At 45.1% G+C, this 11,044-nt stretch overlaps 2 protein-coding genes across 3 annotated transcripts; both read right to left on the reverse strand.

Moving 5' to 3' along the window:
- Positions 1-8,277: 8,277 nt before the first annotated feature.
- Positions 8,278-10,252, reverse strand: LOC144155584 (F-box/LRR-repeat protein 8-like). Of its 2 annotated transcripts, none has more exons than XM_077687120.1 (2): positions 9,991-10,252; positions 8,278-9,764 (listed from the first exon to the last, which is right to left on the reverse strand). In XM_077687120.1, exon 2 carries the CDS (start codon positions 9,708-9,710, stop codon positions 8,502-8,504), a length of 1,209 nt encoding a protein of 402 aa, XP_077543246.1. In that variant the 5' UTR covers positions 9,711-9,764; positions 9,991-10,252; the 3' UTR covers positions 8,278-8,501. The 2 variants fall into 2 exon arrangements, with proteins under 2 accessions (XP_077543246.1, XP_077543247.1); XM_077687121.1 differs by having other exon boundaries at positions 8,278-9,788.
- Positions 10,249-10,952, reverse strand: LOC144155585 (cancer-related nucleoside-triphosphatase). Its single transcript, XM_077687122.1, has one exon. The coding sequence runs from the start codon at positions 10,817-10,819 to the stop codon at positions 10,268-10,270; it is 552 nt and encodes a 183-aa protein (XP_077543248.1). The 5' UTR covers positions 10,820-10,952; the 3' UTR covers positions 10,249-10,267.
- Between the last annotated feature and the right edge of the window lie 92 nt (positions 10,953-11,044).

The raw sequence follows: 11,044 nt of genomic DNA on the forward strand, positions 1-11,044 counted from the left end.
TGATTGTGTTGTACTATTATGCTGGGCATGCCAGTGTGGCTGCTTGCATATTCATTACCTTTTGTAAAAGTACCAATTTGAAATCCAAAGTTCTTGATGTTTCTAATTCTCAATGCATCAAGTTGCAGTTGTGTAAAGCATGGGGACATTTTGAGCTATTCTGAGTTTATTTTTTTTTAGTATATTTTGATTTTTAGTATATTTAATTTTTGTATGTGTGCGTGCGTGATGTCTGCATGACTGGATCATGCACGTGGGATCACTGATGCCACAGGCTGTCGTCTGTGCCCAGCAAGTGTTGCCAGCTTTTCATTAGGTCTGACCTTGCCCTCCTACTTGCAGACTACATGGAAGCATGCAGCAAGATTTGTGCGAGTTCAGTTAGGTGGTGTGCACTAATGCCACATACAGGTACAGGCAGCGAATGAGACCGTGACCAGTTTGTGGCCACAAAATTGGTCAGTAATGCAGCTGAACTCCCAGCATGTACGCAGTGGAGCATCGTAAACACGAAAGCTTGGCGACATGGTTACGTTCATGCTGGGTGTGAACACCAGGAGCGTATGGCCCGCGCTCCACCGCACGTGTACTGCCAGCAGCTCATGGCAGGCATGTCTGCTACGTTGTCAGAGGCACCTTGATCCTGTGCACTGGTTTCTGCCAGGACCAGCCACTACTGAAGCCACTTGCATACGTGTAATGCTACGTTCGACGTAACAGACGTATCGTGCGCTATGGACGTAAAAAACTGCGTTTCACGCACTTCGGTTGGCTGAGGCGTCAAATGATGTCATTATATAAAGATATTACAGCAGTTGCGACAACAGTCTGAACCCAGCCTAACTAGTAAAAGTGCACCTAGTGGAAATGCACCTAGTGAAAGAGATGTGTGCCTGCTTCCAAAAGTTTCTTCGAAGGTTTCTTGCCATACTGTGTAGCAAAGGAGAGTAAGGGAAATGGGGAGGGCACAGTAAGAAAGGAAGGCATGTGGAGGGGAAGCACTAGCTGGCACTTGGCATTGCCACATTGTAGTGTTGACTGTTTCCACGTTTGGAAACAAAATTTCCACTTCCCGCCCCCCCAACACGAAACAGGTTTTTGACAAAAGCTTCTAAAACACCGAGAAAATATCGTTCTCATTAAGAAAATTGACCTAAATGTAATGCTGAGCTAAAAGACTCTAGAATTTGAAACTCTAGAATTTGAATTTTTATAAATGCAGAATAGAAGCACCCAGTCAAACATAATTCCAACATTAATTTCTAAAAACAAAGCTACCATTGAAACTTGCAAAAACTGTTTTGACCAGCATGGCATGCTGTGGATGTTCTTTTTTTAAATGTGAATGAAAAAAAAAAAAAAGATGGGTTAATTAGGGCATGCTTGGAATTTCCTAAAAATTGCACAATCAGCACACGTGACAAAATGAGAAAGAAAGAACCAGTTTTGCCTGAACAGGCTGAAGCTTCATTCACATAACCTCCCAAATTTTTCAGTTAACCATGTGGTCATGTGACGGCTGATGCCGGGCCTAGCTAATGTTACAGTGTTTTAGAAGTACTACGAGCTTTGAGTTCTGTCGTCGTCTAGCTTTGAGGTCTGTTGTCGTCGAGGGCTATTAGAAAAAGCACTCGTGCATCTAGGTGCGAGTACTGGTTCACGCCGCAAGACCTCAAAGCAAAACATGTTAGGCCTAAGCCGCAGGGTAGAGCATATCAGCAGGGTGACAAGCAGAAATATATGCTGCTTTTGCATATTTAGTGGTTGGGGCTGCCAAACTGTCTGACTTTTTTGCTGTTTTGCAGTTTCCAGGTTATGCATTTGGCTTTTGCAATGAAATGATAAAAATATAGGCTTTCCTTTTTTTCTCTCTCGTTGAGAAAAAAAGAAAGACTCAGTGCCTTGCCCCTTTCTTTATTTTGTACCTGAAATAACCCAGGACACAGCCTAATCTTTGCAGGCCACTTTTTGGCCAATCCCCAGCATGGGTATGTGTCACAGTCTGAGCCTACCAACCAACCAATGACTGCCTCTGAGTATTACATTTGGAAAAAACCAGGATCACTCCGCCACATAATTGGGGAGTGCGACTTCAGCTCAGAAAATCCACCCCTCCTCCATCCCCCCACCCCCTCTTTTAGAGAGCAATGGGAGATTTTGATGTCCAGCTCCTCACTCGCGACCCAGCTAGCGCTGGTCGACCGGGCACAGGCGGCCATGACATCATATGGGCTCCAGTGAATAAGGAACCACTCCCAATTTAGACGCTCAATAAATGTATTCTCTCTCTCTCTCTTTGGAAGCTGAACTAACAGAGGCTACAAGTACCACCAGATGCTTGTCCTTGCTAAATTGCCTAAGAATAGCAAACTGAACGAGTTGGTGTGAGTTCGTCATCAAAAACTGCGCAAAAAGAAACACTTGGACAGAAAGAAAATGCATGACGAGTGCACTGCGCTCATGTCGTCCATTTCTTCTTCAAGGTGTTTTTTTGCTTGCTAAAATGTAAATTTTGGCAAGATGAATTTACTGCATCCCTAAAGTATCTAGTAGGAAACCAAAATTTGTTAAATCAGAAAAATCACGTATCTTTCAATCCCCGAACTTTGGTTTGTACACTTCATTGAGTGCGGTCTATCATGAAGTGTGCCCTTTCACCTAACAATACGCATCAGTGATATCCACAGACACTTTATGGGGTCTTTTTCTTGTTTACTTGCAGGCAGATTTCAGTGTGTGAAAGATGCTTGCACATTTGAAAACACATCTTGCTATCCTGTATGCTGATGTTTCTCGCTTTCAACGTGCAACTCACTTGAAACGTTATAGGCACTTGCATGCACAAACGGTGGTGTGTTCATATGAAATGTTTGTTCTCCCTGGGTATCAGCAGGGCTGGATTAACAGTGCTGGGGGCCCGGTTCAAACAAACAAGGGGGGCCCCTCCACCTCCTCTTCCGCCTTACCGTCTCGTCATTCTTGAGACTTGATGCGTTTTCTCATTCGCTACAAAGGACACATGCCGATTTACTCGAAGAATCTCCAGAATGTTTATGAACATTGCCTGGGCATCTACTTTCTCGCAGAGCACTTGGAGAGATTGTCATCGGAATTGAACTGCAGTCAAAGCTGGATATAACGAAGTTGACAAAAATTCGCAATTTTTTGTTACATGCAGGTTTCGAGTAAAGGCTGACATGAATGCAGCAGAAACTAAACCGAAATGCTAGACATCGGTGAAGGGGAAGTCACCCTTCAAAAGATTTATTTTACAGTGAAAAACTTCGTGATTTACACGACACCCCAAAGAGGCAAGGCGACTTACTCCTGTATTCACAAACATACCTTAAGTATCACTTTTGACTTTTGACATTTTTCGGTGTCTTGTCGCATTTCAAGAACCAAAATTATGCTGAAAAAGTGCCTTTTTATAAAGAGTATGCACTTTTTTGCACTCGAAATTTTTAAGATGGTGCTAGCTGGGGTAATGTACCGGGCGGCAATGTTCTTCTTTCTGGCCGCAGAGGCGGCATTCAAAATTGCGAGATTGTCTGAAAAAGACAAAACTTTTCCTTTTTGGCAGCAGAACTCATCACCGACGAACCGACACCAAAGATAGCAGTGGAGTCACGCGACTACGTGCCACTAGGCAGGCCTAGCACCTCCGACACCGCACTCACACGTGGAAACTAACAGTAGTATGCGGTGTGGGCGAAATTCGCTAAATTAGTGCATTTTTACGACTGGTTTTTCAGAAAAAGTGCAAAAAACAATGATTCGTCACCGTAACGAATTCGTTATGTCAAGGTTAACCGCTACGTCTTCATTACATAGAGGTCGCAAACACATGGGCTCCAATGGGGGTGGCAATGGGGAATTGAACGACTTCGTTAAATCCAGGAATTCGTTACATGCAGGTTTGTCGCTTGCAGGTTTAACTGTATACCAAAAGACGAAGTGACATCGACAGCATTAAGGTTTCTCGGGCTAGTTGGTTCGTTCTGAAAGAAAGATAAACTGTGCGAGAAGTTTAAAGGAGCCATGAAGACAAAATACAAGTTTGTTTTATTCGAAAGATTTCGTGTTTTATAGTGCCCCCAGTGCTTGTCTGGATATAAACGATGCTTTATTCACTGAGAAATTAATCAATTGAAGTTAAAATTTTCATTTTCCCGCTAAATTGTGTGTTTTCATGGTCTGCAATGACATCACAGGAACCGACCACTCTGCAGCCTGGGGCGTCCTGATTCACGCGTCCGCCGTACAGGGTGGAGACATGTATATGCTGGCGCCGCCATTTTGGGTCACTCGCTCGCCACCAAAGCAAGTCATTGTATCAAAACCGCACTGAAATTATCGCCGCAATGCAGTTTACTGGCAAAGTTTCAATCATCTTATCTGTTTCGCGTTGCTGGGTCTCGTGGGAAATGAAAAGAACAACGCGTTGAGCACGTTGACCCAATTGCGGCGGCGCGGGACCATTCAAAGGGTGCCTCCACCCTGTACGGCGGTGCTGGCATTGAGGTACCCTATGGCGGTGTTCGCGCGTTTGTTTACATTACTGAATCTAGATGGCACCACCATACTGCGGCAAGCCGTATTTAAACCTGGCATGTTTTTGTTCTGGGAGAAACTGATCGTTTTGTGAAAGATAGTGCTCGCTCGACAAATATGGTCACGTAAGACCCCGTTGCTTGCGTCAATCGGCCAGTGTTGTCTGGGACAACCCCAAAGCCCCGCAGTGCTGTGCAGCTAAACCAAGCATAGTGCGCGCAGTACCAACAGCAGTACGCATCAGTACTTCTATGTTTACTGTGCCTTCGTAACTTCCACTGTTTGTCCCACCATTCTTATTGCTTTAAAAAGAATGTGTCCTAAATTTAAGCACAAATAGCTCATTCTGCAGGCTTATAAGCTCAACCTAATTTGTGTTTGCTTTTTCCGGCCACCGCCAATCGCAGAGCAGGCTGGTATGACATCTTAGGTTCTGTTGCGGGAAATGAGCAAGTGGGTGCTATGGCCATTCCCTTTTTTCCTAATTATATAGCTTATTTGAGTGAAGTTTATGCTAAAACTGGTGTCAGTATGATTCTAACGAGGCCGTCTTTTGAATGAACCAAACTTGTGTTTTGTCTTCATGGCTCCTTTAAATGAAAGGAATACACACGACACTTAGAAGTGCAGTCTAAGTGTCATGTGTTTCCCCATACCTCTTAACCTTTAGCGCAGTTTACCCTTGTTTCAATAGACAACAGTTTCCCCGAAAATCAGGAAACGCATTCGTAAAAAGTGGCTTCCTCTACCTGCTTCACTAATTTGGCAGCACACTTTGGTTGCCTGCGTGTGAGCGCTGCCGAAGTAGACATGTGGGCCTTTTTCAGAAACTGTTCACACATCCTTACAGTAAGTACGCTACCAATCGTCTGGCTATTTTGTGATTTCATCCAGCAACACAAATTTAAGCTCTCCTGAAGCAGCATTTTCATACAAACAGTGATATTATGTATATTGTATATGCAGATTGAGCGCAACAAATAATTTAAATTGTTTATTATTCATGTTTTCATCATGCGGGGTGATAAATCTTTTAGAAAAGCTGCCTATACAAAATGAGATCGATACCGAACCTTCACAAAAATGTTTTTAACAACACCCTTGAATAAGCAGTCAAGCATATTTTCATTTATGCACAGATCGTTCCCTTTTAAACAAGCCAGTACCTTCACATTATTGCAGGCAATATGAACTTTTATAAGAGCAGAAAACACATTCACATTGCAAACGCCTTTTCTGCTATTAAATTGCAAATTAAGTTTGCATTGTTGCAAAAATTTTCTACTTCGACCCAGTGTAGAAAATAGTAGGTTACACATTTTGCAGAAATTTAATCTTAAAATGGAACGTGCAGGCGTATTTCGATGTTTTCTCTTTTTATTCATCTTTTAGAAAAGAAAGGAAGGTATGTACATTTCTACAAGCGTTTTCCTGCCTTTTGATGGGACAGTTTGTTGATGAAATCTTAAGCATTGACCCTTCAACAAATCCCAGTCCGGCTGCTCCCTGCGTCCATCAGCTCCATCGCTCTCCGCGATGCATGGTTTTGGGCAAGTGGAACATGCTTTTCTCAGACTGAATAATTGTGAGCTGACTTCAGGATTGCGCACACTATGCAAGCGACAACCTTTTCTAAGCATTCATTATTGAAATAGATAATCTCTACTTCAGTCAGGGGAAATCTGCAGGAGGCTTAAACTTTGTCAAATTCAAACCACAAAGTCTGCCATTTCTTTCCGGCCCTTGGAGGGGCCCCTTATGCCCGGGGGGTTCATTTGAACCATGGAAAATCCGCCCCTGGGTATGAGGGCACATCAGAATTATTCTCTGCTTACCCACAGCTCAATTTGTTCTCACGAGAGTTGTTTTGACGCACCAGATGAAATTTGTGGCGTATATGTCTTTTTAAGGAGTAAGAAATTACGTCCATACTTTGAAGCATGGATCGCCAGTGGGAGTAGCAATGCAAGCAGCTGCTGGCCACGATGTTTTGTGCGTGACAGCGCTTTTGGCAGCAAAGAAGACCGTAACAATGCAGTATGCTCGCAGTGTTGTTGCAGTGCGAGACCTTTGGTACTGAACCATGGCGCTATTTGTCGCGCAGAACAAGTGAGTTTCAGGACACACAACTTGCATAGTAGCACACTGCAGCAATGCACTGTGCCTCCAGGTAGTCCAGTTTTATTTGTACAGTTAGCATATCAACCACAAAATTACAGCAATCATTTGCAATGCCTATTACGTTTTGGAAGACCCATCGAGAGAGAGAGAAAAGACTTTATTTCCGGTCAGACTAAGACCTATTGGTGTTCTTCAGCCAGAAGAACCATGCTGAGCTGGTCGTCGAGGGCCGCCGACGCCAACCACACCCGCCAGTTGGGAAGAGGAGGGTTAGGGTAATGAGGGGACTGCTGGGCGACTGGACAGGAGAAGATAATGTGCTCAACATTTGCGTACGTACAGGCGCAGTTGGGACAGGATGGGTCTGAGCGACGACGATAGAGGTAAAGGCGTGCCGGACTGATTAGAGTGTTCAGCTGAATTGCCCGAAGGGTGTGCACTTGTGCAGTAGATAAGGAAGTGTGGGGTGACGGAAGGGTCTGAAGTGAGTGTCAGAGATGCTTGTAGTGTTGGGTAAGAATACAAAAATGAGCTTGCCTCTCTTGGAGCAAAAAGTATTGCTGTTTGCTTCTTTGCTCCAATTCCCACAAAATGTCCTCACGGATTGTTTCTCCATCCACTATGTGCCCCACACATTGTCACGGAGGCTGCAGGACCTGCTTAACATGTCTTCCTCCGGGGTAAATACTAAGGGTAACATGCCTGCATAGCCAATGTTAGCAGTTTGGTCGAGGGCATATATCGATGTACTTGCACCTGTCATTATGCCCTACCACCATGCTTGATGCTAAGTATAAAACAAAACCTCCAATCTTGCCTTTTGGCAAGTTTACCACCCCCTGCTTGTCCACATAAATTCAGGATAAGACAATTTCGTTAGTGGCTGACTTACATGTGAAGCTACTGTGAATGTGCCGGTATGCTCCAGGGCACATTTTATGGGTAACAGTTTACAGTTGGTAGGTAACATTTCTTTTCCCAGGTAAACTTTAATTGTGATTGTGATGAATTTTCATATATGGAGAAAAATTTAAGCCGAGAGGAAACTACGCACGCAGGTTTCTCCTGAAATGCAGTAACATGTACAGCACATTACGCTTAGAAAGGAGCTGTGACTCGTAAAACAGATACTGCTCAAAATGCTAGTCACAAGAATAAACTTATGATCGCATTTGTATTACCACAGTTTGTCACAAAATAAGTCTTTTAAAAGTAACGTGTGGCTGTTCTGGTGCATGCAAAGTGTCCAGCATGCATGTGGTGCATTACGACTTCGCGTGTTGTTTTACAGGTCTTTAATAGGTGCATATGCTTACCAAGTCCTGTGTTGCTTCACCAGCAAATAGCAAATGCAAGAAATAGCTTTATCAATATGATATGCAGTGCAGTCTGTATGTAACCAAAATAAAACAATACAAAATTTCTCTGACTTCAGTTAAAACAGCGAGCACACATCACAGTTCTTGCCAATGTCCCTAACAACTCCAGAAGATAAGCACAAAGGGCTGTGGGGCATACACGTTTGGCTCCAGCACAAATAAACCTGCAACAATGAAACACTGAAAAAGGGAAATAAAAAATTATACGCAACTTACGATTGCATTTTGTAATTCACATTCTGCATGTACAAAATTTATTAACCAGGTTACAAAAAGCTCATAATTTTGTACATTGAACCTTTTATGAAAACAGCTCGCATCCACCATGGTAGCAGCACAGAAATGTCTCAGCTGGATTTTTCTGAATCCAGTTAAAATTCTGATGACTAGGTCTGACAGAAGAGAGGCCCGTTCCAAATGTCTGAACACTGCGGTCGTGTCACTGCATCACGCATCCACCTTGTCATCTGTAGCCCAGGGACCATCGGTGCCCCTTTCCGTTCTAAGTGTATACAGTCCACTGGCTTTCATATGTGGGTGCTCCTCAAGGATGGTGTTTATGGTGCGCGCACTCACTGGGCAGAAGACGTGCAAAGCCCTGAGCCTCGAACACCGCCGTGACAGTTCCAGCAGGGCACTCTCCAACTCGGCACTTGGGGGCGCTTGCAAGATGAGCTTTTCGAGCGTCTCCGAGTAGCAGTACGCGGCCTGCAGCACCATGTCGTGAATGATGGTGAATGTCTCAAGCCTCAGCACGGAACAGGGCACCTCTGGCCTCATGACCAAGGGGATGACCGCCAGGGGACAGGTCTGGTCGAAATGCAGGGTCACACGTAGCCGAGGGAGACGGGCAACGACGCACGACCACAGCTCCGAGCTGAGCTGCATCTTCTCATCCTGCGAGCAGCTAGCAATGATCTCCTCGCTACGGCACTGCAGAGACAGGTGCTCCAGGCCAACGCGGCAGTCTTCGAGGAAGCACAGAAGCACGTCTTGAGAAAAGCTGCACTTGTGCAGACGGAGATCACGAAGCCGCCGACAACGCTGAGCGAGCCTGAGAATGCAGTCTGGTTGTATTAGGCAAACAAGATTGTTATTCTGGATGTTCAGATATATCAGCCCAGGGTTGTGTTGAGACAAAACATCAATGGTGTGAGAATCAATCATCATCGGGAACTTGCTCAGATCCACTTCAACCAAATAGCTGTCAGAGCGCTTGAGAACAGCTTCAAGGGCCGACACAAATTCTTTGCCTGCATAAAATAGTGGATTTTCCCCAGTACAGACGATACGGAGGTGGGACAACTTTGTAGAAGAGCACTTGGCCAGCAGGTGCAGTGCTTGTACGGCATTCACACGGTTGACGTTTTGGAACTGGTTCAGTTCAAGGACAACCCGATGCAAATAGCAACCGTACAGTACGATACACTGAAGGAGTCGTGTGTCTTTCCGGCCGTAAAAACGGAAGTGGAAATTTGTCCATGCAGCTGGGGAAGTGAAAACGTAGCACCATTTACGACAGGTGAGGCCTGCTTGAAGGCGATCATGCAGTGAAAGCTTCATGATGATTTTTAAGATGACATTCTCTGGGAGGTATTCGTAAGAAACAACGTTGTAAGCCTCTTCCATGGTAACTACGTATTGAAAATTACACATTTCAACAGCTTTCTTTCAAAAAGAGCTGCCAATCGACCACGTCAAGGTACGCATCTGAAAAAGAAAGAAAATATGCCTCTAAGAAAAAAATTAAACCATTCTCCAGCCTGCGTGGTTTGAAAAAGATAGATAATGTACTCTAAAGAAAGAACTTCAAAAATAAACATTAAGCCTGTTTGACAACACGACGGAAACAGCGTCATATTTTTGCTCCTTCAAACGACGCAGGCGCATAAGCGGACAAAACGCACAGGGAATTTGATTTTTCAGATGCACTCACCGTTTCCTAATATTTACAAGACGTTCCAGGTGGCACACCCCAAGGAATCCTGGACCGGCCTCCATATCGCAGCTTCATAACGCACCACGCCGACCACCCAGCTGCTTCCTTCCCCTCTGGCTAAGTTGAACAGCTCAGCGTCTAAATTTGACTCCGCCGCACCCTCGATCACGCATCCAAAAAGGGCGCCTTTGCACGCCTTTGCGAAACTTGAGAGATTGAAACTGCGCAGCCCATAACACAGCATGCCAATAAAGCGAACGCTATCTTGAAAGCTTTATTTTCCGATGGCCTTAGTCAGCGCATCCAGTACATCCTTCGCGAGATCATCTCGGTTCGAACGGCTCACGGTGAATACTCGTCCACACTTGTGGCGCTTGATCTGTTCCACAAGGGGTGCCCCTGCGCTCAGGGGCACAGTGACGAGGATGCAGTTGTTTTCGTTGGCAAGGAGTTCGGCGACCCGGTTGCGAAACAGTTCGGAGAAAAGTTCCATTTTTCCGACTTCGTCAATAACTAGAACGTCACTTCGCGCTTTCAGAGAGTCCAAGGCGACCTCTTGGAAGGCGTGCACATCGACGCAGTACCTTCCCACGAATGGTCCTTTCGCGGCAGGGCATACTTCGCGAACTCGAGCAAGGGAGGCTCTTTTCCCATCGGTTGTGACAACGTCAAATCCAACCCTCTGTCCTTTTTCGCGCAGCTCAGTTGTGTAGAAACCAGAGACTGTGATGCCTCGTTCGACAAGGGCTTTTACGGCATTCCTCACTAGTGTGGTTTTGCCTACACCAGGCGAACCTGTCAGAACGATGAATTTTGGAGTACCCATCGTATATGCAAAAAGCAACAGAAAATTATTCACAAACTAGGCATAGCAGGCATGAAGTAAACGAAAAGGGCAGCTGATGAAGCTAACGGTGCTAACGGTGCCAACGGCGCCGACGCTGCCCGACAAGCGAGCGACAGAGCGAACGGTACAACGTGCACGTGACCACGTCACCCTGTGACGTAAGGTTGTTTATTTCAGAGTTTGCGGACTACAGGACACCTTCGG

The sequence above is a fragment of the Haemaphysalis longicornis genome, unplaced genomic scaffold (assembly GCF_048455015.1).
Source record: "Haemaphysalis longicornis isolate Haplotype H1 unplaced genomic scaffold, Haemaphysalis longicornis Haplotype H1 scaffold_1, whole genome shotgun sequence".
Taxonomy (NCBI): Eukaryota; Metazoa; Arthropoda; class Arachnida; order Ixodida; family Ixodidae; genus Haemaphysalis; species Haemaphysalis longicornis.